This window comes from Monodon monoceros, unplaced genomic scaffold (genome assembly GCF_005190385.1).
Source record: "Monodon monoceros isolate NGI ecotype Baffin Bay Population unplaced genomic scaffold, NGI_Narwhal_1 Super_Scaffold_5, whole genome shotgun sequence".
In the NCBI taxonomy this organism is placed as follows: domain Eukaryota; kingdom Metazoa; phylum Chordata; class Mammalia; order Artiodactyla; family Monodontidae; genus Monodon; species Monodon monoceros.
Window position 1 is genome coordinate 45,942,496 of NW_021703782.1, and position 23,458 is coordinate 45,965,953.

Consider the following 23,458-nt stretch of genomic DNA (forward strand, 5'->3'; position numbering starts at 1 on the left):
TCTTTGAGACAGTAAAATCTTTAGGAAAAGGTGCAGTTACTTAAACCTAGCTGGGCATTTGGGCATTTGTATCGAAGAGGCATTTGGATCTATGAGAAAAAAATAATTGCTGCTGGGTGGGAAAGGAACTAGGAGAGGGAAAGGGAAACACATTCTTTCATCTACTTAGTGATTTATTCAATGTCCCTCAATGAAATTAAAAGGAAAGATGTTTAAAAAAGAAATCCTCCGAACTAGTAAACAAACAAAAAACCTTTGGAATGTTACAAAGGGCAGGCAACTCTTTAACTGCATCACTCTAGGAGTTTTAAAGTGATTTACTTATAAAATCCATCGTACTAAAAAAAAAAAATCCATCATACTAAGACAAACTTAAAATGATTATTTAAAAATATAGCTAGCTTTGCATTTCATGTTTGTACGAGAAGTAACCACTGGCTTTTCAACACAAAGCTAGACAATTTCATTAATGAATATATACACCTAATTCACTGACATTGGGTTCTTAAATCAAACTTATTTATGAATTCTTTTGTCATTGTAGCAACTAGGGGCTTGGTTTGTGGGAAAAGTGGTTATAAAGGGAGAGTAGGTGAGAGTTTGGGGGGGATGATGGAACAGTTTTGTATCCTGATTGTGGTGGTGGTTATATGAATCTATGTCCATGATAAAATTTCATAGAACTATTAAAAAAATGAAGAAAGTGCATGAAAAACGTGTGAAATACAAATAAATTCTATAGCTTTTAATATATATATATATAGCTAAAGCATTAAAGTTTTGAGAGAACACTTATCTAAAATATGCCTCTACATTCACTTAGAACCACACCTAAATCATTCCAAATAAATGGGAATCTAACTTACTGTGAAAGCTTTTTAGTCAAGGATACTTGATCTGAATGTGGAATTATGAAAATATTTCTCAACTGCAGCTGTTAGCTTACAAGTCTCTGGAATTGCAAATAATTCATGCTGGTTATGAAATGCATATTGAAGTCTCCAAGCAAAATTTTGCAAAGGTGCCCAGGACATCACTCTGCAAAACATCTAATAGCACCACTTTTTTTCATACGTTCCTCACATCCTTAAGTATCGCGCCTGAGTTGTGAGGGTCTTCAGCACTGTAAGGTACCTAGTAGCATAACCAAGAATAGAATGGTTCTAGAAATTAAGATGACAAAACAAATGACAATTTTGATACAGTCACCAATACAATTATTTGAAAAAAAAAAAAATTCAGTGACTGCCCCGTCTAGTGCTGCTAGCCAGTGATGTGAAGGAAGGACCCAATTCCATAACATTCTAAGGCAGTCCTGGGACAGCAATATTTAGTGGCATTTTCCAAGTAGTTGACTTCTTTTTCTCAGGATAGTGTTGCCCTTTTGGGTTCTCTGAGAGGCACCTGGCCTTGGCAAGAATGCCTCAATGGCTTTCTTGCGGAAATGCTCAGTGCTGGAAGTGGGGGAAGAAAGGCTGACTGCATTAAAGAGCACATTTTCCTTTCAAAGAGACGCTGTACTAGAAGGAAATGCTGCAGGAGATCAGAGTTCTCTCCAAGTTCCAACGAGCCAGAGATGACTGGGCTCTTTCAAAGCCTAGGACCTTGTACATTTGAGTACTCTGTTAAACTCATCTTGTAGGTCTGACCCAGCTTCCTCTAATATGGTTCCAGACAAGATATTAGAAGGATGGGACTTCCCGGGTGGTCCAGCGGTTAAGAACCCAACTAAGCCCGCGTGCCGCAACCACTGAGCCTGTGCACCACAACTAGAGAGCCCACGTGCTGCAACTACAGAGCCCACGTGCTCTGGGGCCTGTGCACCACAACGAAGAGCCCGCACGCCACAACGAAAGATTCCACGTGCCACAACTAAGACCCAATGCAGCCAAAAAATAAATAAAAAAAGATATTAGAAGGAATCTTACTAAAGGAGGGACCCTCTTGACCATCGGGATGTTGTTCTTCTTTAACAATAAGGGAAAAGCCAGAAAAAAGACAGTTGATAATAAATGTTTAAGAGTATTGGTCCCACATTGTCTTCTCTTCCCGACAAATCCAGTGCTCAGTCATCTTGTTTCCGGTAGCGTCCAGCACACCTGATCGTGCCTCTTTTCTTGAATTACTTTCTCCTTGACTTACATGACACCAAGCTTTCCAGGTTTTTGTTTTTCTTTTCTGGTCACTTCCTTCTCAGGCTCCTTTTCTAGATCCTTCTCCTCTCCTCAAACTCTAAATATTGCAGTGCCTGAAGGCTCAGTTTGGTGCGGTCTTCTGATGTGCTCACCAATGATTCTTGGTTTCAAATACCACCAAAGTACAGGCAACTTCTAAGTATTTACCCTCCAGTCTATACCTTTTGTCTGAGCTTCATATCGAAACTTTTTTTTTAAAGTAAGATTTGGGATAGCAAGCCATTTTACTCTTTGGAGGGAATAAACATTAATTTAACACAATCTATTTATCAAAAAATTATGCAGTGCTTCTTATGTGTCAGCCTCACTTCTAAGTGCTTTATAAATAAATGTTGTTAAATCCTAACAATAACCTGATGAGAAAAGAATTATTATTATCTCCATTTAATATACAGATGAGGAAACTGAGATATAAGCCACATACCTAGTAAGGTTTCATGCTCTTAGCCGGTACACATTGACATCTCTCCTGAGTGGCATGTTCACTTGGATATTTCAAAGGTACCTCCAACTTAAAGTGTCCAAAATGGAACTCTTGATTCCCTTTCTTAGCATCCGATTCCTCTTCCAACCTTCTCCATCACAGCAAATGATTCAACTGGGTAGCTAATTGCTCACATGAAAAATCAGGAGTTATTCTTGACTCCTCATTTTCCCTAGTTCCTCACTTTGAAACGATTCCCAAATTCTATTAATTCTCCCTCAAAAATGTATCTGAAATTCATTTACCTCTCTCCATCTCGACTACTACCACCTTGATATAATAACAGCAACAACCACAACAATAATAGCTAACGTTCACTGATATGTTTTAAGCATTTCTATATATTAGCTCATTATAACACTGTTAGGAGATGGGTACTGTCATTGTGAAATGGACAAACAAGATTACTAGCAGACTTTCAGGGGCTGTCAAATTCTATGGCAGTGTGAGTCTCTGTCTTTGGCTAGTCTATTTTGCAACTCCATGGAGATGAAAGTTTCCTTGCAGAGAGCTAGTGATGATGTAGATGTTTCTCGTTCATAGTGACGGAACTTATTTTTCTGTTCATGTCAATGCAAATAATTTTGTCTGATAGAAAATATAAACTTTTCTAAATCCAATTCACATTAGAACTAGTTTTAACATCTTATTGGTTCTGTCATAATTCATGAGTTAAATAAAAAGTTAGACAAGTGCTCATTTTATATTTATAAATCACGATTTTTACCTTTCTGAAAATATTTTAACAACTTATATATTTAACAAAAATAAATTATATTTTAACAATTATATTTTCATCCCAATTTCTAGATGATAAAATTGAGACACAGATATTCCCAAGGTCATACTGCTAAATAAATGGCAGAGTCAAGATTCAAACCATGGCCATTTACTATAGAGTACATGCTCTTTACCACCTCACTGTCCTGGCTCTAAGGCTGCCATGTAAGCCGGATCATTGATGCTAATATCTGCTCTCCCCTGGGCTACCACAATAGCCACTGGTCTGTTTTCTTCCTCTGTTAGCTCTTAATAATGCTTTCTTCATGCTGTAGCCAGGGGGCTCTTAAAATGTAAACCTTTTCATTGTTCCTGCTATACCCAGAAACAAAGCCAAACTCCTTACCCAGGTTTATATCATGCCATTATCCATCTTCATCTCCTACAATTCTCCCCACCCCCCGCCCAGTCACTAGCTTCCAGACACACTAGTCTTCCTTCACTTGCTTAAATGTGTGTAATTCTTTCCTGACTCAGAGTTTTGGCATGTGTGGATCACTCTCTGGATGACCCTCCTCCCTTCTCTCAGCTTAGAATAACTTCCGCTCATCCTACAGGTCTCAGCTGACATGTCCCTTCTCAAAGAAGACTTCCCTGACTCCCAGACCTTTTGGGGGCCCCTGTCAGACTCTGACAGAACCTCTTCATTTTCTTATAACAGCGATCAGTTTTTGATAATCCAGTGTGAATCTTTATGGAATAACTATCTCATTTATTAGACCAAACCTCCATGAAGGTAGAACTTCACATAATAGGTGCTCAAAAATACATTTTTTTTCCAAATGAATAAGTGAATGGGTAAATAGGAGGGTAAGGGCTGATGTTATGAGTGATTTGATATTGGGCTTATTCTTGGCTCCAGAGGTTGAAACCAAGCTAGATAAAGAGGCAATAGCCTAAAACTTCAAAGAAATTAAATCATACTTTTAAGTTCCAGGCATTGGCATGGAAAATCTGAAACCATTTTCCTGTTTTAGAAGTTTCTTATGGTCTTTCAAAAGGTGATCGTGCCCAGATTTAGTAGCTATCATGGGCTTATTTATTTTTATTTCTTATAGCTGCCTTTGGGCAGTATGTGCTGGCCTTGATTCATCTTGACGGGGTTTGGGTTATCATGTAGCTTGAGACAAGTTTAAGTTCTGTGTCTATCATACTTATGTTAAATCTCAATAAAAATGCTGCTTTACAGAATAAAAGGATTTGGGGCAGCTTTGAGACAGAGGATGCCTTCAGTAATTTATACATGACTCTGGTCTAACACTGCCTTATTACACAACCAGCCACCCAACAGTGAAGACTCTGGAGCATTATGGAATTGTTCCTAGTTTAGAGGAGCCCACTCTTTAAAACTCATTACACACAGAGATTTGGGAAAAAGAGAAGACAGACCCTTAACTGTATGAGAAGATACAATGGAGCCAAATCACTCTCCACCAATGAAAAATGAGGCTACGACACTCGTTTCAGACCATCTTTCTCTCCGTTGCTTTTCTGACCTATGTGAACAGAACATGATTTAAAAGTTTGGTTTTCCTTAAGGCTAGTCTGATGAGTTAAAAAGCCATATCCCAGGAACTAAAATGCCATTATAGCTTACAATGTTATTAGTGCATTTGGAGTTCTTAGCTTAATAAAAGAATGTAGATTTTCATGCATACTATTTTCTCTGACTTGGAGAAAAATCTAAAATATTGTAAACTCAGAATACTTGTCATGAACCATTTCTTCTTCACTTGGAGTGGAATTAGTTCATCTTGCAATTTTGTAAAGGTTTCTTTCCCTTAATTCAACAAGTTTGGCAAAGCTTTCCAAAGAAAAGTTCAGTTCATTAAAAATGACCTTAATGGACTTAACATATATTGGTGGTGACAGGGTCCATACTGTATTTTGGCACACAAGGATCCCATTAATTTGTCTTTGCCACTCTCTAGGGCTCAGCTGAGCAGTAGTTCAGATTTAGTTCTGAAAGTAGCTCCAGATTGAGCATTAAGTGGAGACAGTAGGAGGGGCTGACAAATTTAGAACTTCTTGGTTTGCAAGAAAGGCTTTTCTAATGACTACATAAAAATGGCTCTGCCTGCTCTCTTGAATTTGTTATTGGTTTTTCTGTCTCTGTGCATGCTGGGAGCAAGCTTGGGGTATCAACTGGACGTAACTCAGAGTTGAGAGAGGATGCTTTTCCATCCGAGCATTTTCTAAACTTTCCTTATTAATTTTTGCCATTTGCTATAGATTTCTTTTGGTTCATATAAAGGTAACTAACGCTTGTCCCTTAGGATAAATTCTCGGCTAAATTCAAAGTGTGCCTCTTACAAGTGAGTCTTCAAAGAGGAGATACTGGAAGGTGGTGCTAGCTGGGGAACCACTAGTTGAATTTGGGGTTATTTGGGGTTACTTGTGGTTCTCTCACATGCCACATGATACAACATGTATGAGGCAGAGATAAGACCTGCCTCAATTTCTCCATTTGTAAATGAGTAATTATTATACAATTTTACTCACTTAAATATTCTCTAAGAAGATGAATGATGCTGGAAAAGGTCCAATCATAACCACAGTTAACACCTAAACAGAGTTTTCTGCATACCAGGTACTTTACACATAACTTAATCCTCTAAATAGCCTTGTGATATAGATACCATTATGTTCGTTTCTCAAATGAGGAAATTAAGGTCTCTGGGGTTAAGTGATTTGTCAGGGTTCCCTCTTACTGTTGGGGGATCCATGATTCACACCCAGGAGGTCGGTCCCTGGAGGCCGCACTTTTCACCACTGTGCATGCTGCTACCACGCATGTAGCTTTGATCGATAGTTAAGGTGCTTTTTACTTTGATTCCAGCGGGGCTGTATTCCTGTTTGAGCACACAAATATACAGACTCACCCCCCCCCCACATAGTTGGCAGCCTGATGTACCTGAAAAAATTTCATATTTTAGGAAATTATCTGTGGTTCCTTGAGGGCAGTGACTATTGGGTTACTTTTTACCGTACCTGCATTTGACACAAAGTCTGGCCCAGAGCAGGTGACTTAAGAGTGAATTCAGCTTCTTTCATTATGAGGTGTGAACAATTAGCAGGTCCAGTGTTATTTAAAATACATAATCAGCCAAAGAATTTATATTAAGCGTCTGCAGAGGATATAAGGGATAAGAACGATCTGGGTAGACAGGGGGACCAGAAAGGAAGGAGTTGGAAAGGAGAGAGGTCACGATCGTTATGGGGATAAGGGCTCACTCAGTCTGGCCAGTATGAGGCTTTCACTCCGCCTTGTGCCAAATCAAAATTAAATGCTTTCGTGCTTTTTTATCCCGTAACTCTAATGCCATGTTCTGCTTGAACATCCTTTTTGAGGGTTTAATGATCTGCAAATAGTGTTTACATTTCTTGATCTTAGGTGACTCTGAATTCCTAAGAGATATATCTGTTTCTCTCTATATAGAAGATGTTTCTTTTTATGTTCTGTGGCCTGGGATTCACAAAGAGAATGTACTTGAGGCACCTCGTATTGAGGAATGAACAGCAAAACTATCTGGATCCATTACCAGTGTTTGATTCTCTAAATATCCTTTGGGGGAAAATATAAAATCACGTGTCACACAATTAACAGTCCTAACCACTTTAAAAAAGTATGAATTCACATTCTTAACCACTGAGTTAAGCCATCCACATTCTCAGACAACTTACTGGATATAAATATGGACTAATATAAACGTATAGCTTAAATATTATATATTTAAATACTATTTTCACCAAGGTAAACAAACCATTTAATGACTATAGGATCACAATGGAGACTCTCATTGGCTTTTCTTTCTGTATCTTAATTCCTTGTGGGTTCTGTTCACACAGATGCATGACAGGAATTTCCCTTTGCCTCTTACTGAATCAGCCCCATCACTAAGCTGATGCCATCTGGCATCCAGATATTACCTCTGCCTTCTGCCCACTTGCTTTCCTTCTTCTTCCTTTTTAATATGGCTCACACCAAGGTTATTTGTGGCAATACGTTTAAGGCTTGGGTATTGTGTCGCAGCCCCAAAATGTTGTCCTAACCATGCAGTAAAGCTGTTCACGAAACATCTAATAAGATAAGTCAACATTTTTTTAAGTGTAAGATCAAGGCACAGAGGACCACCCAATCCCACCTTTGAAAGGACAGCACCATTAGGGGTCTCCATCTGATGTATGCTGTGGTTTGATGGAGGGATGGCTAGTTAAAATGGCGGTGCTGGTCAAGTGTACCTAAGGGAATCACCTGTCTCCCGTCACTTGTTCTGAGCCATCCAAGCACTCCCGGCAACTGAAATCACTCTGGGGTGGACCTGACTTCCCTAGATGCCCAATTAGTCTGACCTTCCTCTCCCTGGGATGACTTGATTCAGAGAGCAGAAAGTCTAGAAAGAGAAAGGTAGGGCATCGAGAGCCCCCACGCCATCACCTTCTAGGGCATTGGGTGGCTTGTGAGTGGCTTGAAGGAGTTAAGAAAATGAAAAATCTTCTTCCTATTCCAAGTCAGATTAGGTTTTTTAAGAAGGCCAGCTGATTAACTACAGCAGCAGTAGACAGCTGTCTTGACAGGTCCTAGAAGTCACCATAGTTTCATTTTTGCTCAAGAAATTAAGCTATCAAAGTGGCCATGCTGTGTACTTGGCTTGAAGTGGGCATGCTGTTCATGCACACATCCCAACAAAGACTGAAAGGAAGGTATAAAAGCAGGAGATGCAAAATCAAGTCAGTGATTTCTTTAGCTTCTATCTGATTAATGAGTATAATTGGATGACCACAACGTAGTTCTGATCCCTCACCAAACAGAAGTAAAATTTTGAGGGTTCAAAAAATACCTAGAAAGTTGTTTCCATATATTTGTCGGTGGAAGCAACCAGCTGGCATTTCAGTGATGTGTCCTAAACCTAACATTACTCTCATCAGCTAGAGGCAAATTCAAAAACACAGTTTGAATAACAGCAGAAGAGAATTCTGTCCGTCCCTCTCCCGTTTCCCCCTTTCTAGTGGTAGAATGGCACTGCTATTACCCTCAGAAAAATGCAACTCTCCCAGAATCTTATTTTTTTGTACAAGTCTATCTCAAACCATAATTCTTTCCATGTTAATTGCGTAGCAGGGATTTCTATGGATTTCTCAGCTGACATCCTTGGATACAAGTTCACTTTACTGTGTGAATTTACACTTTACTGTGTGAATTTATAAGCTTGGATCAGCTTCAGTAGCTAAAGCCTCCCATCCCTTAGTCTCAGTCTGGAGCTGGATCTTGTTCGCGCTGCCCTGCTCAATGAAGAGAGACAAAGCTGCTTCAAGATTCTTGATGTGGGTTGTCAGGAAAACCTGATCAAAACGTGTGTGGATGAAGGCGCATTATGGCCACCAGTGAAAAGTCAGTTTAGAATGCAGGACTCCCACAGGTGGGTTAAGAAGGCATTTTCTGCAGATCAAGAAAATATACTCATCACAATATTCCTACCTTTGTGCCACAGGAATCGAATATACTGTAAAAAAAAACCCAGGTCTTTGCTGAGGAAAAGACAATGTCTGAAAGCATTTATAAATGAAGCTGCAGCTTCATAAGATGAATCTCATCAACAGTAAGTTCATTACTATCATGTGACCCACTATTGATATTTATTTTAGCTATTCTATGAGACTAATAACTGTATTTGTACCTTCTGCATGGCGTTTAGTTTAGTGGAATATGTAACATACTTCTGTTCTATAAAGTTTTAGTTATGTCTTGGCAGCTCAGTATTTTACTATAGTTTTCTTCTAAACATGTCTTAGAGTGGTTGCTTTCAAACATATTTTTGGCTACAGTGATAACCCCAATTTTTTTTTTCATTTTGGGCTTACCAAAAGAATCTGACATTCAATAATGGTATCTCCATATACTAAAGACTTTAAGCTACTGATTTTCCCATAGTATTTAATGAGACAGGCTGGTGATAATATTTTTATTCTACATAAGGGGAAGTAAATGCTATTTGCTGTTTTGTTACAGAACTCTCCATGTTAACTGGAGCCAAAGCAAGAGATAATAGCCCTGGACCACCGTTCTTGCTTCTCTTCTCTGTATTAGTTCAGAAGTGACAACCACAGCTTCTAAACATTACTATATAATTTAAGCAATGTGAGTCTCTTTGGTGGGGGGAAGGGAAGCCTTGCTGACAGTCTATCATTTTTTCATTACACTATGGAGAGTAATTATAGGTTGTTCCATACATTCAGAAACTAGTCTGTGTGGTTTTAAAAAGAGAATTAAGACCCTGCAAAATTATGTTTTTAAAATTCAAAATCAGTTAAAAAAAATAATGTGACACGTAGGACCTTTCCTAGGGTTCAGTGTGGTAAACAGTAAAGTGTATTAAAATGTGGAAACCACATACCTTTCATGACATTATTCTACAGCTGTCATTTATTTCATTTTTGTATAAAAGTAATTATTGTTCTGAGCATAACAGTATACATATTTCCTTTACCCGGCACTAGCACTCCAATTACAATCAACTTCAATTCAGATTAATCATGCCAAATGGCAATTCCACTACACCAAGAGTAAAATTTAATGATCTAATATATGGCTATAGTTTCAATGGTTAAAACTATGTGTTTACTACTTTAGGGATTTTCTTAAGATTAAAGTTACGCATAATGCATCTTAATCAGAGTTTTAGTGGAAAACACTCATTACAAATTATAGTTGAATGTGGTCTATGTGATGCTTCTGCAGAAGCATTAAACTCTACTTACAGCTTTCATTTGAGAGGTATCTAATAAAGAGAAAGACTTTTAATTATTAGTATAAGGTGTTTTGATCTAATTTAAACTTTGTTATATTATTTAACATTGGTCATAATGCAATATTACTCCCAGAATTACGCTTTAGACCAAATGACAAAATATAATGTACGGGAGAGCAGAGTTTATTTAGGTAAAATAATACCTATCTGGCTTTAAATGTATTGAATCTAGGAATACGTATAAGGAGTAACTAGCTCCAATTACATGGCATCTTTCTGTGCCTTAAATAGGACCCCTTAGCGGATTCAAGAGTTAATACCCCTCTAAAATGAACTGCTTCCTTCCTCTCCAGCAAGAAGGTCTGTCAAGCCAGGTACTGGCAGGAGAGAAACAGAAAGTTTCAAGCCTTTATATAGTCACATAAAAGTTGCACTGTATCTTTAACCACTGCCTTTCCTCCAAAGTTCTGCAGTGGCTAGCTGCTTTTTCTTAAAGCCTTTTCTCAAAGAAGTTGCAAACAAAATGCTGTAGCAACTTTATGATACAGAAATAATCTATGTTTTCCTTCTTATCCTTTTAAGTAAGAAATGTGTTACCTTATATATAAACCATTTTTCTGTGAAACCAAGTACCATTTTTTTTACACATGAACTTTGGTCATTTTACCAATCTGTATTTTGGATTCCTTTTTCAATCTCTTGATGTTTAGGGTGTGATTCAGAATACAATCTGTGTTCTGGCAAACCATATCAGATTTAGATTCAAACAGGATGACTCAGAAGAGGTTCTAAATTGCTTTTGAATATATAAATTATAATCTTAATTTATATATTATATTTAGTAAAATTTAAACTACAGGTTGAATTTGGAAACCATTTTGTATCCTGAATGCTATACTGTGAGCTCTTGGAGGGTGGGTAACATAACATGTCTTAGGTACCAATGCATAGCACTGAGCCTAGTACTTGTATTAAATAAATTAATCTAGAAAATCATCAGTCAGAGAAACTGCTTTGGTCATAGATGAAATTCATCAATAAAGTGCTTTCCTGTATTTTTAAAAATGATGTAGCAGAGAGGCCTATCAGTGTATTGCAGTAGAATCAGTATACAGTTATTGGTCAATCAGTCAACCAACTTAAGTTTGTCTCTCTTCCTTGTTTCCTCTTCTGAAGTATCTGGAAAATCTGTGCCTAGTGGTCTTACAGATTTCATGGCCTTGCTCAGACTGAGCCAGTGTGGGACCTTGATCAAGTGGGGCAAAGACCTGGTATCCATCTGATACCAATCCCAGCAAGAAAGGGAAAAGAAAAGCTAATAAGCTTCCTTTGACCTCAGATATATTTCACTTACCCTTTCCTTTTTGTGAGTGGCTATACTGCAAAGCTGGGAGATAACGAGTATAAAAAGCTGCCTAGGCTTTCACATCAAATCTGCGCTACATCATCAGATGAAGCCTGGACCTTCTCACCTTTGGCCTCTTGGCAAAAGAAAACAGGAGGTCAGATTTTGGAGAAGAGGGTAGGCACTACACTTTCATTTTCTTAGTTCATAACTGAAAAGATTTAGAGAGCAATCATGTTTTGAGAAACACTACGAAACTGATAAATCTCCAATTTGACAGCCCCGCAGCCTCATTCCTCCCTTGGTAAGAGGAGTACACTTAGCTCAGAACCCATGAAAGCCACCATCAGCAAGACACTGCTTTCTTTAAACCAATCAGCTTCAAAAGCACAACAACGCATGGCTGAAAACTTACGAGGGCTCTTCTGACACAGCAGCTCCTTCTTCAAGTTCTTGAGCTTGTTTGTACCATGGTAGCTTGGCCTCTACCGGAAGTTTTTCTGAGAATTAAGTGCATGCACACAAAAGAGAAGAGGTTAGAACCAATTTAGGATTTCAGGGAAATTTCATTTTCTCCTCCCCAGTTGTTGATTTTGTACTACCTAAAAGTTATGATGTCGATAACTGCAAATATGTTTTTAGGTAAATTTCTGCCTATGATGATAGTTATATGAAGAAAATGAAAATCAGATTTTAAAATGTTTAATAACACTAGTCTCTGTGTATATGTCCCCTTTATTATGTTGATTAGCAAAGGAAAGTCTTTTCATTATGAAAATCATAACTCTAGAGCTCAGTATGTGTATAAAGGGTCATTGAAATATCTTTGATTCTATTTCCTGTTGAAAAGATTTACCTTTTAAAACAAACACAAAGTACAATGGATTATACTGTGATACTTTCATAAATTCTAACTTGTTTTTCTTTTGCCCTTTGGCTAAGTGTGATCTGTTCCATACTGTGAAAAACAAACAAAATTGACACTCTGAAATTCACAAAATGTTGCTTTAGACATTTGACTCATTCAATTCCAACCCAAGGCTCTATGACAACTGGAATACGATCAACTTAGCGTCCACAACTCGTAATCTGACTTGCTTCAACTATTTATCTAGCTTTGGCCAAACAATTCAGAACAAGTTTCCTAACTACTTCCTAGCAAAAAAATGTGGAGGAGAAAAAGAAAGAGGGAGGTAATAACTGCTCCTACAGAAATAACTGCCAAGATTCCCATTCTGACATATTTATTAGGGTCATTTATAGGCATATTTGCCTTTACAGTATGAGCCAGTGAAGCTCTATCACCATTTTATAACAAATAATTGTAAAGATGAAAGAAATATGTCTATATATGCGTACACCATAGGATTATATGGCATTTTAATGATGTTTAGAGAGCCAGACTCACTACTTACTTGTGAAAATCCAGATTTATTCTTTTTTTTTTTATGGACCATTTTTAAAGTCTTTATTGAATTTGTTACAATATTGCTTCTGTTTTATGTTTTGGGTTTTGGCCCCGAGGCATGTGGGATCTTAGTTCCCTGACCAGGGATCGAACCCACATCCCCCACACTGGAAGGTGAAGTCTCAACCACTGGACCACCAGGGAAGTCCCCAGATTTTATTCTTGATAGTTAACCACAAACTGCTTTTCTTTCTCTGAAGTGGCTGGGTAAAGGACGAATGAATAAAGAATGGACTATTTTAAGTTAGGGTCATCACTTATCCTCTATGTACAACAATTGTTTATGGTCAGAAAACAAAGCCAGTGAGAAATATTGATGTAAAACTGCCAAAGCCAAAAGGATTTGCTAACATTTTGAATCCAGGAAGATGGTTCCGAAAATACACACATCATTTTACAACTAGCCCACCTCCCCCAGATAAATGACTCGGTCAATGAAGCCGTCTATGACAGCTCGAACCATCCCTGTCTTTCCATAATGAAGAATTCAGCTTGGCACTAATAGTAGGCTTTTAATACATCACTCTCTCTTTGAACCGAACTCTGTCAGCTGTATCAGTGGCCACTGCTTCCTTTATATATATATTTTAATAACTTTATTGGAGTATAATTGCTTTACAATGGTGTGTTAGTTTCTGCTGTATAACAAAGTGAATCAGCCATACATATACATATATCTCCATATCTCCTCCCTCTTGCATCTCCTTCCCACCCTCCCTATCCCACCCCTCTAGGTGGTCACAAAGCACCGAGCTGATAATCCCTGTGCCATGCGGCTGCTACCCACTAGCTATCTACTTGACATTTGGTAGTAGATATAAGTCCATGCCACTCTCTTACTTCCTCCCAGCTTACCCTTCCCCCTCCCCGTGTCCTCAAGTCCATTCTCTATGTCTGCGTCTTTATTCCTGTCCTGCCCCTAGGTTCTTCAGAACTTTTTTTTTTTTAGATTCCATATATATGTGTTAGCATACGGCATTTATTTTTCTCTTTCTGACTTCCTTCACTCCGTATGACAGACTCTAGGTCCATCCGCCTCACTACAAATAACTCAATTTCGTTTCTTTTTATGGGTGAGTAATATTCCATTGTATATATGTGCCACATCTTCTTTATCCACTCATTTGTTGATGGACACTCAGGTTGCTTCCATGTCCTGGCTGTTGTATATAGAGCTGCAATGAACATTGTGGTACATGACTCTTTTTGAATTATGGTTTCCTCAGGATATATGCCCAGTAGTGGGATTGCTGGGTCATATGGTAGTTCTATTTTTAGTTTTTTAAGGAACCTCCAGACTGTTCTCCATAGTGGCTGTATCCATTTACATTCCCACCAACAGTGCAAGAGGGTTCCCTTTTCTCCACACCCTCTCCAGCATTTATTATTTGTAGACTTTTTAATGATGGCCATTCTGACTGGTGTAAGGTGATATATCATTGCAGTTTTGATTTGCATTTCTCTAATAATTAGCGATGATGAGCATATTTTCATGTGCCTGTTGGCCACCTGTGTATGTCTTCTTTGGGGAAATGTCTATTTAAGTCTTCTGCCCATTTTTTGATTGGGTTGTTTGTTTTCTTTGGTATTAAGCTGTATGAGCTGTTTGTACATTTTGGAAATTAATCCCTTGTAGGTAGCATTTTTTGCAGATATTTTCTCCCAGTCCATAGGTTGTCTTTTTATTTTGTTAATGGTGTCTTTTGCTGTGCGAAAGCTTTTAAGTTTGATTAGGTCCCATTTGTTTATTTTTGTTTTTATCTCTATTACTGTAGGAGACAGATCCAAAAAAATATTGCTACTATTTATGTCAAAGAGTGTTCTGCTTATGCTTTCCTTTAGGAGTTTTATAGAATCTGGTTTTACATTTAGGTCTTTACTTCATTTTGAGTTTATTTTTGGATTTGGTGTTAGAGAATGTTCTAACTTCATTGTTTACATGTAGCCGTCCACTTTTCCCAGCACCACTTACTGAAGAGACTGTCTTTTCTCCATTGTATATTCTTGCCTCCCTTGTCATAGATTAATTGGCCATAACTGTGTGGGTTTATTTCTGGGCTTTCTGTCCTGTTCCACTGATCTGTATGTCTATTTTTGTGCTAGTACCATACTCTTTTGATGACTGTAGCTTTGTAGTATAGTCTGAAGTCAGGGAGCCTGATTCCTCCAGCTCCGTTCTTCTTTCTCAAGTTGTTTTGGCTGTTCAGGGTCTTTTGTGTTCCCATACAAATTTTAGAATTTTCTGTTCTAGTTCTGTGAAAAATGCCATTGGTAATTTGATAGGGATTGCATTGCATCTGTGGATTGCCTTTGGCAGTATGGTCATTTTAAGAATATTTATTCTTCCAAAATCAAGGAACATGGTATATCTTTCCATCTGTTTATGTTGTTTTTGATTTATCAGCATCTTATAGTTTTTGAAGTACAGGTCTTTTGCCTCCTTAGGTAGGTTTATTCCTAGGTATTCTATTCTTTTTGATGCGATGGTAAATGGAATTGTTTCCTTAATTTCTCTTTCTGATATTTTGTTATTAGTGTATATAAATGCAACAGATTTCTGTATGTCAATTTTGTATCTAGCGAATTTACCGAATTCATTGATGAGCTCTAGTAGTCTTCTGGTAGTGTCTTTAGGATTTTCTATGTAATGCATCATGTCATCTGCAAACAGTGACAGTTTTACTTCTTCTTTCTCCATTTGGATTCCTTTCATTTCCTTTTCTTCTCTGACTGCTGTGACTAGAACTTCCAAAACTATGTTGAATAAAGCTGGCGAGAGTGGGCACCCTGGTCTTGTTCCTGATCTTTGAGGAAATGCTTTCAGCTTTTCACCATTGAGTATAATGTTAGCTGTGGGCCTGTCATATATAGGCTTTATTATGTTGCGGTATTCCCCCACTATGCCCACTTTCTGACGAGTTTTTATCATAAATGGATGTTGAATTTTATCAAAAGCTTTTTCTGCATCTATTGAGATGACCATATGCTTTCTATTCTTCAATTTGTTAATGTGGTGTATCACATTGATTGATTTGATTGATCTGCAGATACTAAAAAATCCTTGCTTCCCTGGGATAATCCCACTTGATCATGGTATATGGTTCTTTTAATGTATTGTTGGATTTGGTTTGCTAGCATTTTGCTGAGGATTTCTGCATCTATGTTCATCAGTGATACTGGTCTGTAATTTTCTTTCTTTGTGATATCTTTGTCTGGTTTTGGTATCAGGCTGATGGTGGCCTCATAGAATGAGTTCAGAAGTGTTCCTTCCTCTGCAATATTTTGGAATAGTTTTAGAAGGATAGGTGTTAACTCTTCTCTAAATGTTTGGTAGAATTCACCTGTTAAGCCATCTGGTCCTGAACTTTTGCTTGTTGGGAGTTTTTAAATCACAGTTTCAATTTCAGTACTTGTGACTGGTCTGTTCATATTTTCTACTTCTCCCTGGCTTGGTCTTGGGAGATTGTACCTTTCTAAGAATTTGTCCATTTCTTCTAGATTGTCCACTTTATTGGTGTATAGTTACTCATAGTGGTCTCTTATGATCCTTTGTATTTCTATGGTGTCAGCTGTAACTTATCCTTTTTCATTTCTGATTTTATTGATTTGGGCCCTCTTCCTTTGTTTCTTGATGAGTCTCACCACCCTGTGGTTTTTGTTTTTTTTTAAATTTATTTATTTTTGGCTGCGTTGGGTCTCGCTGCACGCGGGTTTTCTCTAGTTGCGGAAAGCAGGGACTTCTCTTTGCTGCATGCGCAGGCTTCTCATTGTGCTGGCTTCTCTTTGTAGAGCACGGGCTCTAGGCACGCAGTCTTCAGTAGTTGTAGCTCACGGGCTCTAAAGCACAGGCTCAGTAGTTGTGGCGCATGGGCTTAGTTGCTCCACAGCATGTGGGATCTTCCCAGACCAGGGCTTGAACCTGTGTCCCCTGCATTGGCGCCACCAGGGAAGCTGTCCCCACCTTGTTTTTTGTTTTGTTTTTTGAGGTACGCAGGCCTCTCACTGTTGTGGCCTCTCCTGTTGCGGAGCACAGGCTCTGGATGTGCAGGCTCAGCGGCCATGGCTCACGGGCCCAGCCGCTCCACAGCATGTGGGATCTTCCTGGACCGGGGCACGAACCCATGTCCCCTGCATCGGCAGGCGGACTCTCAACCACTGCGCCACCAGGGAAGCCCACCACCTTGCTTTTAACAGCAAGCAATATGGATAGTAAATCAGACATATATTTCTAAAATATCTCCTTTCGAGCAAATATATCTGATATTTTTCAGCAACAGTCTTCTATCAACTTTCTGAACCAGGAGAGAATTATAGCAATACATAGTGCTTAAAAACAATGTGGAAGCAAAACCATTTGAAAGATTTTTAGAAAGAGTTAAGTCCATTTAGTAGAGTCTAAGTTACAAAGAACAGCTATTAAGAACACTTGGGATACTTAATTATATTCCAAGGAGTTGAAAACAGCACTGAATATGTACAACAATGACAAGACTGGTTACAGAGCCCCTGTCAAGTTACCTTTGGGTTTATAGCAGGGAGTGGGTATGATGCATTCCTCTTTTATGTGGGGCTTGGTTTTGGGGCTACAGCCTCCGGTGTGCATTCCCCGATGGTCGATGCAGAGGACCACACGGTACCTGAGGCCCTGGCCACACGTCACTGTGCACTGGAAGGAGAGTGCAAGAGAGGAGACTCATAGGCAAAGCCTTGTTTACTTTTCTTCATTTCCCACCTGAGACTTTTCAAAGGGCTCCTTTTACAGAAGGACTCCTGGTAGCTTTATACCACTTCTTACTAGTCATGGGATCTTTGTTCTATTTGGCAATTTGAGGGTGAAGCTGGCTGAACACTAAATCACTTGCAATTTCTTAGCTTTGGATTAGTCAGTCAGCCTTTCTTAAACACCCACTGTGTGCAAAGTCCCAAACCAAGTCACAAAAAGAAGGAGAAGAGAAATTATAGAGTGTGCCCGATTTTGATTACCAAGACTGTATGTCAATTTTATTAGTCACTTTGCTAATGACTGTTAGGTCCAAATTATGGGAAATGCCAGCTCCCATGTGGACATTAAAATTTTTTTAACTTCCATCATAGCTAATTTATATCGCTGCATGGCTGATCCAACTAATTATAGTGACGTGGAAAAAAGACATTGAAAGGAACTGATTCAATGGCCAGATGGAGACAGCACCTCCAGTGGTTCTACATGCCTGGGAACAAGTCTAGATAGGAAGATGTCACAGCTCTGATCTGCTGCCACAAAGCCACAAGGCTAAGTGAATAGCCCTTTGCCATCTCTGTGGCTGAGGGCACATCTTTCCATCTCACCTTTCCATCTCCTGTGCCATTTCACACCTTTTTCCACTAGCAGCCAGGATCCCTCAAATAACATTTTATGCTTAAGCTGCTGCAGTGGCTTCCCTAAAGTCTAGACTGTTTTGGTTTTAATTAATCCCACTTCACCTCCATTCTAATTATGTTACTATCTTCATTTCACCTTTTTTTCAGTGAGTAATATACATAGTTTTCATCTTAATCCACTGAAGACACTTTTTGGACATAGACAAAGTAGAAGAAATAAAAAATGAAACCAAACTTTTGGTCTACTGAGCTTGACCATCAGAACAGCGTACACAGCTTCAGGCTCAGTCATCGGCCTCAATTATTCTTGACAGACATTTGCCTCCTCTTGCCATTTGAGGGAATGTTATGGGGAGTGACAGAGGTTTCTTAAAGTAGCTTGAAGAAAGATGTTTGAAAAAATCTATACATATATTTTTTCCTACTCATTTACTTTTGGCGGGGCTCGATTCGGGGCAAGCCTGCTCTGGGGCCTAAACGGGTAGGCTTCTAGACCCCTCCAGAGGAGAAGCGGGGAGCTGCACAGGGTGGGTGGTGGGGTCATGATGAAGAGAGGGAAGAGTGGACTTACTCTCCTAACGAACAAAGAAAGAAGGCACAGTTACCGGAGACCACTCCTGTGCCAGCCATTTAGGGCAGTCAAAAATGTTGCAGGGCTGCACGATGGGCATCTTAGGGGTGTACATGCATTTCCACTCTTCCACTGAGGTGACATGCCCCTGGATGTCCTCCTCCACACAGGAAACTGCCCGGCTCTGGATGCCCCCCCCACACGAGGAGGAGCACGCGGTCCACGGGGTGGCCTCCCACCTACAGAAGCAAGGGGAGTCATCAGGGCAGACACGCACACTGCCCACCTCCTCAGTAAGCTTTCCCACCAACCCCTTCCCAGTGCCCATCGGGGCGATCAGGTTCTGAGAGGCTACACTCCAGAGGACCAAAAGCCAGCTACGGCCTGAAATCTGACGAGTCAGAGAGGATTCGATGCTGGCAAAAGTGCTCTGGAAGCCTCGAAGCTCTACACAAATGTGAGAAATTACTCTTGGAGAGTGGTCTACAAGGATAACTGTGGGGTCTGTAGCCTACTCAAAAGAGGGCTGTTCAGTCCTTCTTCCTACAGCTTCAGTATAGATTCTAAGTGTGTGTGTGTGTGTGTGTGGGTGTACGTGTATATATAATATTTACATTATTTTATATTTTATAAATATATCTATCTAGTAGCTATCTATCTCAATATCTATCTCAAGACTAAAATTGGTTAATGGTTAACACTAATAGTTTGTACCTGGGATAATACTTTTCATTTTCGATGCAATACTTTATTACTTAGCTTCTGGACACTTTTACATGAGAAGATCAAGAAAGATTCAGGTAAATCAAATACTCTTTCTCCCTTGCTTCTACAGTCATCAAGTTTGGGAGTACATGGATTTAGTATAATTCTGATGTTCAAACTGTATCATCATTAGGAACCAAAATGTTAATATAGGCGTTATCTACTTGTTCCCTAGCTGCTAGGGGCGGGGTTACTGACAGTTAGCACTCCCTAAAGAACTCCTGGAATTGTGAAGAAGTTTGGCTCTGGTTCAAAGGCTGATGGCATTGGAATCTACAGATAAAGTAAAGTAAGGGAAAAAATAGCAATGTTGTCAATAGCACTTAAGAGAATTTCATTGATTCTTCAGATCTCTATGCAGCTCTGGTGCATCTGGGACCAGAGGCTGAGAGGGATCTTTGCCCGGTTCTCTTCTCTCTTTCCGTACGTTTAAAGAATGTCGTAGTTTTTAACAATAAAAACATGGGGACTGGGCTTCTTTTTCTTGCATATATAGTCTGCTTGTTGATAAGGACTGCTCAAGATGTAAGATTTCTCTTAGAATTATGAGAGCTATCATTGTAATGAGAGAAAAACAAAATGTCACCAAGTTGATCCACTTGAATAGTTAAACGTGAAAACACCACACAGGCATACCGTGGAGACGTGAATTATTCTCTACATGGGATTTCATGTGTATTGTGAGCCTGCTTTCTCTTTTGCAAGAGCCTGGATAATGTGTGTTTCCCAGTTACAGAGAATTTTCCTCCACATTTTCTCTGCACCGTTCAAGTCTAGGCAACAACTGTTATCTCCACTGCCAACAGCCTAAACATGCCGCCAAATACAATATTTTCCTGTGCATATTTCCCCAGGAGACACATAAGAAAACGTTATTATGGGGAAACTGAGGTCTTCTGTTTAGCCCTTTCGAGACTCTCTGTTCCCTTTCAAGAGAAGGAAGCAGCTCTGTAGAGAGTTTCTCTTCCAAAGGGTAAGACCAATTCTCATTTGTCTCCATGTAAATCTCTGGAGAGCTGGAGGTGGATAACAGGTCTGATTCAGACTGAAATTGGGCTGAATGTATACGTACAAATTTGCATTAGACTCGATGTGACAGTGAACTGGGAATATGTTTTGAACGGACATTTAATCTCTTAGAACATTAAGATGCCATCAAAAGAGCACATTTTCTAACTGGTACTCTAACATCCCTAAACTGGACCCTTCTAAAGAGACAGTGATTAATTTCTGTCTCGACACTTGGACCTGATCCATGGTGTAATTCTCTAACCAGTAATAAGTATCCTTTTCAATGTCAGTGATCACAGAAAGACAAATGATTTGAATATTATTCCAAGTATTTATAGTATGGTTCCGGCCCTCAACTGTAGTTCTACATGTGAAAAGTTATAATGTGAATCCTTGCATAATAAGAGGATTATGTGGAATTTCAAAGCAAAACATCTCGGTGCTTTAAAGAAAGTATAACAAAAGCTCAGAGAGGGCATCAGTTAGGATATCTTAAAACAGGGACCAGGTAAGTATTTGGAAAAAAAAATACATCCAAGAATCTTGCCCAGGAAGAATAAGAGATGACTTCATATATTTTAACTCCTTTGGCTTTTAATTTTTAAGTACACAGTGTATTTAGTTTAAGAAATTCTCAAAATTAAGGATTATGTGGAAAAGTTACATATATTAAGTATAAATTAAAGATTATTCATCAGACTATGTTCTTATATCATATTCAGATATATGTTATAGTCAAAGACTGAAAGCAGGAAAAAAGAATCTAAAAATTCTTTGTTTGTGTTAACGTTGTGTTTTGTATCTACACTTGTGGTCTTAAACCCATTCGAATAATCTCAATAAGTAAAGCCTTCTGCCTTGATCAGTAAGTAGCTGCCCTCTGAGAACCATTTTTGAGCCTTAATTCTTCTTAAGAAATGAAAACATATTCATAGAAATAACTTCCATTTAGTAAGGCTTTATCAATAAAGCAGAATATCTAACTTTCCAATTAGTTTAGTAACAGAAGTGCACGGGGTAAGAAATATAGTCTGTTTATTTGCTAGTTGTCTTTTCCCACTGTGATGCATGGACAGGCCAAAGTGTGCAGAAGACGGGGTGCAAATAAACATCAAGGAGGTTCATCTCAATCTCTCATTGAGAATATTGAGCTTCAGGCGCTTGGGGGAAATCTGAATATATAAGAAATCAAGTTTAACCTAAGACAGGCATTAGTCACACCACAGAAATATAAACAAGAGAGATCACAGATATGAAAGAAACTGAGGAGTGCCATTACAGGAAAAACATCAACTTGTTGTTCTCACCCCTGATACCCAACTGTGCCTTTATCTCGAAATCCACGGCCTTCACCCAACCAGATACATGCGTCCTATGAATACTTATTTTACAGATACAGGAATTAAAATCAAATAAAATCTTGGTTCAGTTAAATTAATCTTTTTATATTTTCATCCCATTGTTTTTTCGAGTTTGGTTCTGGAGCAAACCAGCAAAAGGATACATCAGTAGCATTCTAAAGTCATTTATTGTCTTTATCAATATAGACATAGGAAAGTGGGAGGGAGCTGATGAATGAAGTAACTCCATAGTGGAAGAACTTTAAAAAAACCCCAAACAATTATATATAGTATTAATCAAGTAGCCCTTTCTATATGCTACCGTTAGAATGGTGATAAGTGAGTTCCGGGCCAGTCACTGGAAGTATTTAAGTAGAGGCTGGATGACAACTCGTATTGGTTTATACATGTGCGTGCGTGCGTGCGTGCGTGTGTGTGTGTGTATAAAATATGTCAGAATACATCCGTAGTAAATACACATATATGCATATTTGTGTAAATACATGTGTTCACGTATGTGTGGTGAATGGGTGCGATTATTGGGGAAGAGGGGGAGAATGAAGCATCACTGGGGAGCTGGACTAAAAGACTTCGAGGTCCTCTTTTTGCATTTCAATTCATTAAGTATTTGAAGATTTTCAATCAAACTTTGCTTTATTTTACAGTTGAGAATAAAATTATTTTCTGGGCTTTGTTTAGTTTGAAATTGCACAAACCACCGTGGATTATTTCCAATTATTTGTGATCTGATTTAAACCTTGGGTTCTAAACAGCAGCTGGCTCCCTGAAGTCCAAGTGAGCAAAGAGAATAGAGCAAAGGTCTTGCTTAGCACAGTGGTGGCTTCACACCCAGATCTAACTTCTGCTCTCTGGGGAGCTCTTTCCAATGTGGCAGGCGATACACTCAGTAGCTAGAGTATTTTTCAGCTTCTCCAGTTTTCTTATGAATATATTAATAAAGAGAACAAGTTCTTTTAAAAGTTCCTCAATCACTTTAATGACTTTTTCTAGTTTTAAAGAATACCGTACTTTAAAAAAGCAGCATAGTGCATGGAATTTTATGTTCTGGGAGAAAAACACAAGAAAAACCTCCCCTCCCCACCAAATGTTCTGAACAATAAGGATATGAAAAAACTGCCTTTTTGTATTTAGTTATAATTTCTTTGGAACAAAAAAAGGATATTCAAAACCCCTACGCAGAGTAATACCACATCTGGAATTCCACATTTGTGGTATTGGGATAATAATTCAGGCAGTGTTTGTTTAACAGTTAGCAACAGTGCTTTAATGACTAGGGTCCTATTGCAGAGGAAACATAAAAAAGGACAAAGGGAGTGAAAGAAAGACATAACATAAACCCGTACACTGTATCTAATCATAGTGAATTAC

General features: G+C 38.7%; 1 protein-coding gene across 7 annotated transcripts in view; it reads right to left on the reverse strand.

The window, feature by feature from the left end:
* The window catches only part of ADAMTSL1 (ADAMTS like 1), a 755,614-nt gene that overhangs the window by 239,816 nt on the left and 492,340 nt on the right, over positions 1–23,458 (reverse strand). For all 7 annotated transcript variants that reach the window (XM_029201839.1, XM_029201841.1, XM_029201844.1 and 4 more), the window contains 3 exons: positions 18,988–19,192; positions 17,540–17,687; positions 11,969–12,053 (listed from right to left, as the gene is read on the reverse strand). In XM_029201839.1, the coding sequence (XP_029057672.1) occupies positions 11,969–12,053; positions 17,540–17,687; positions 18,988–19,192 (438 nt within the window). The remainder of the gene's footprint in view (positions 1–11,968; positions 12,054–17,539; positions 17,688–18,987; positions 19,193–23,458) is intronic.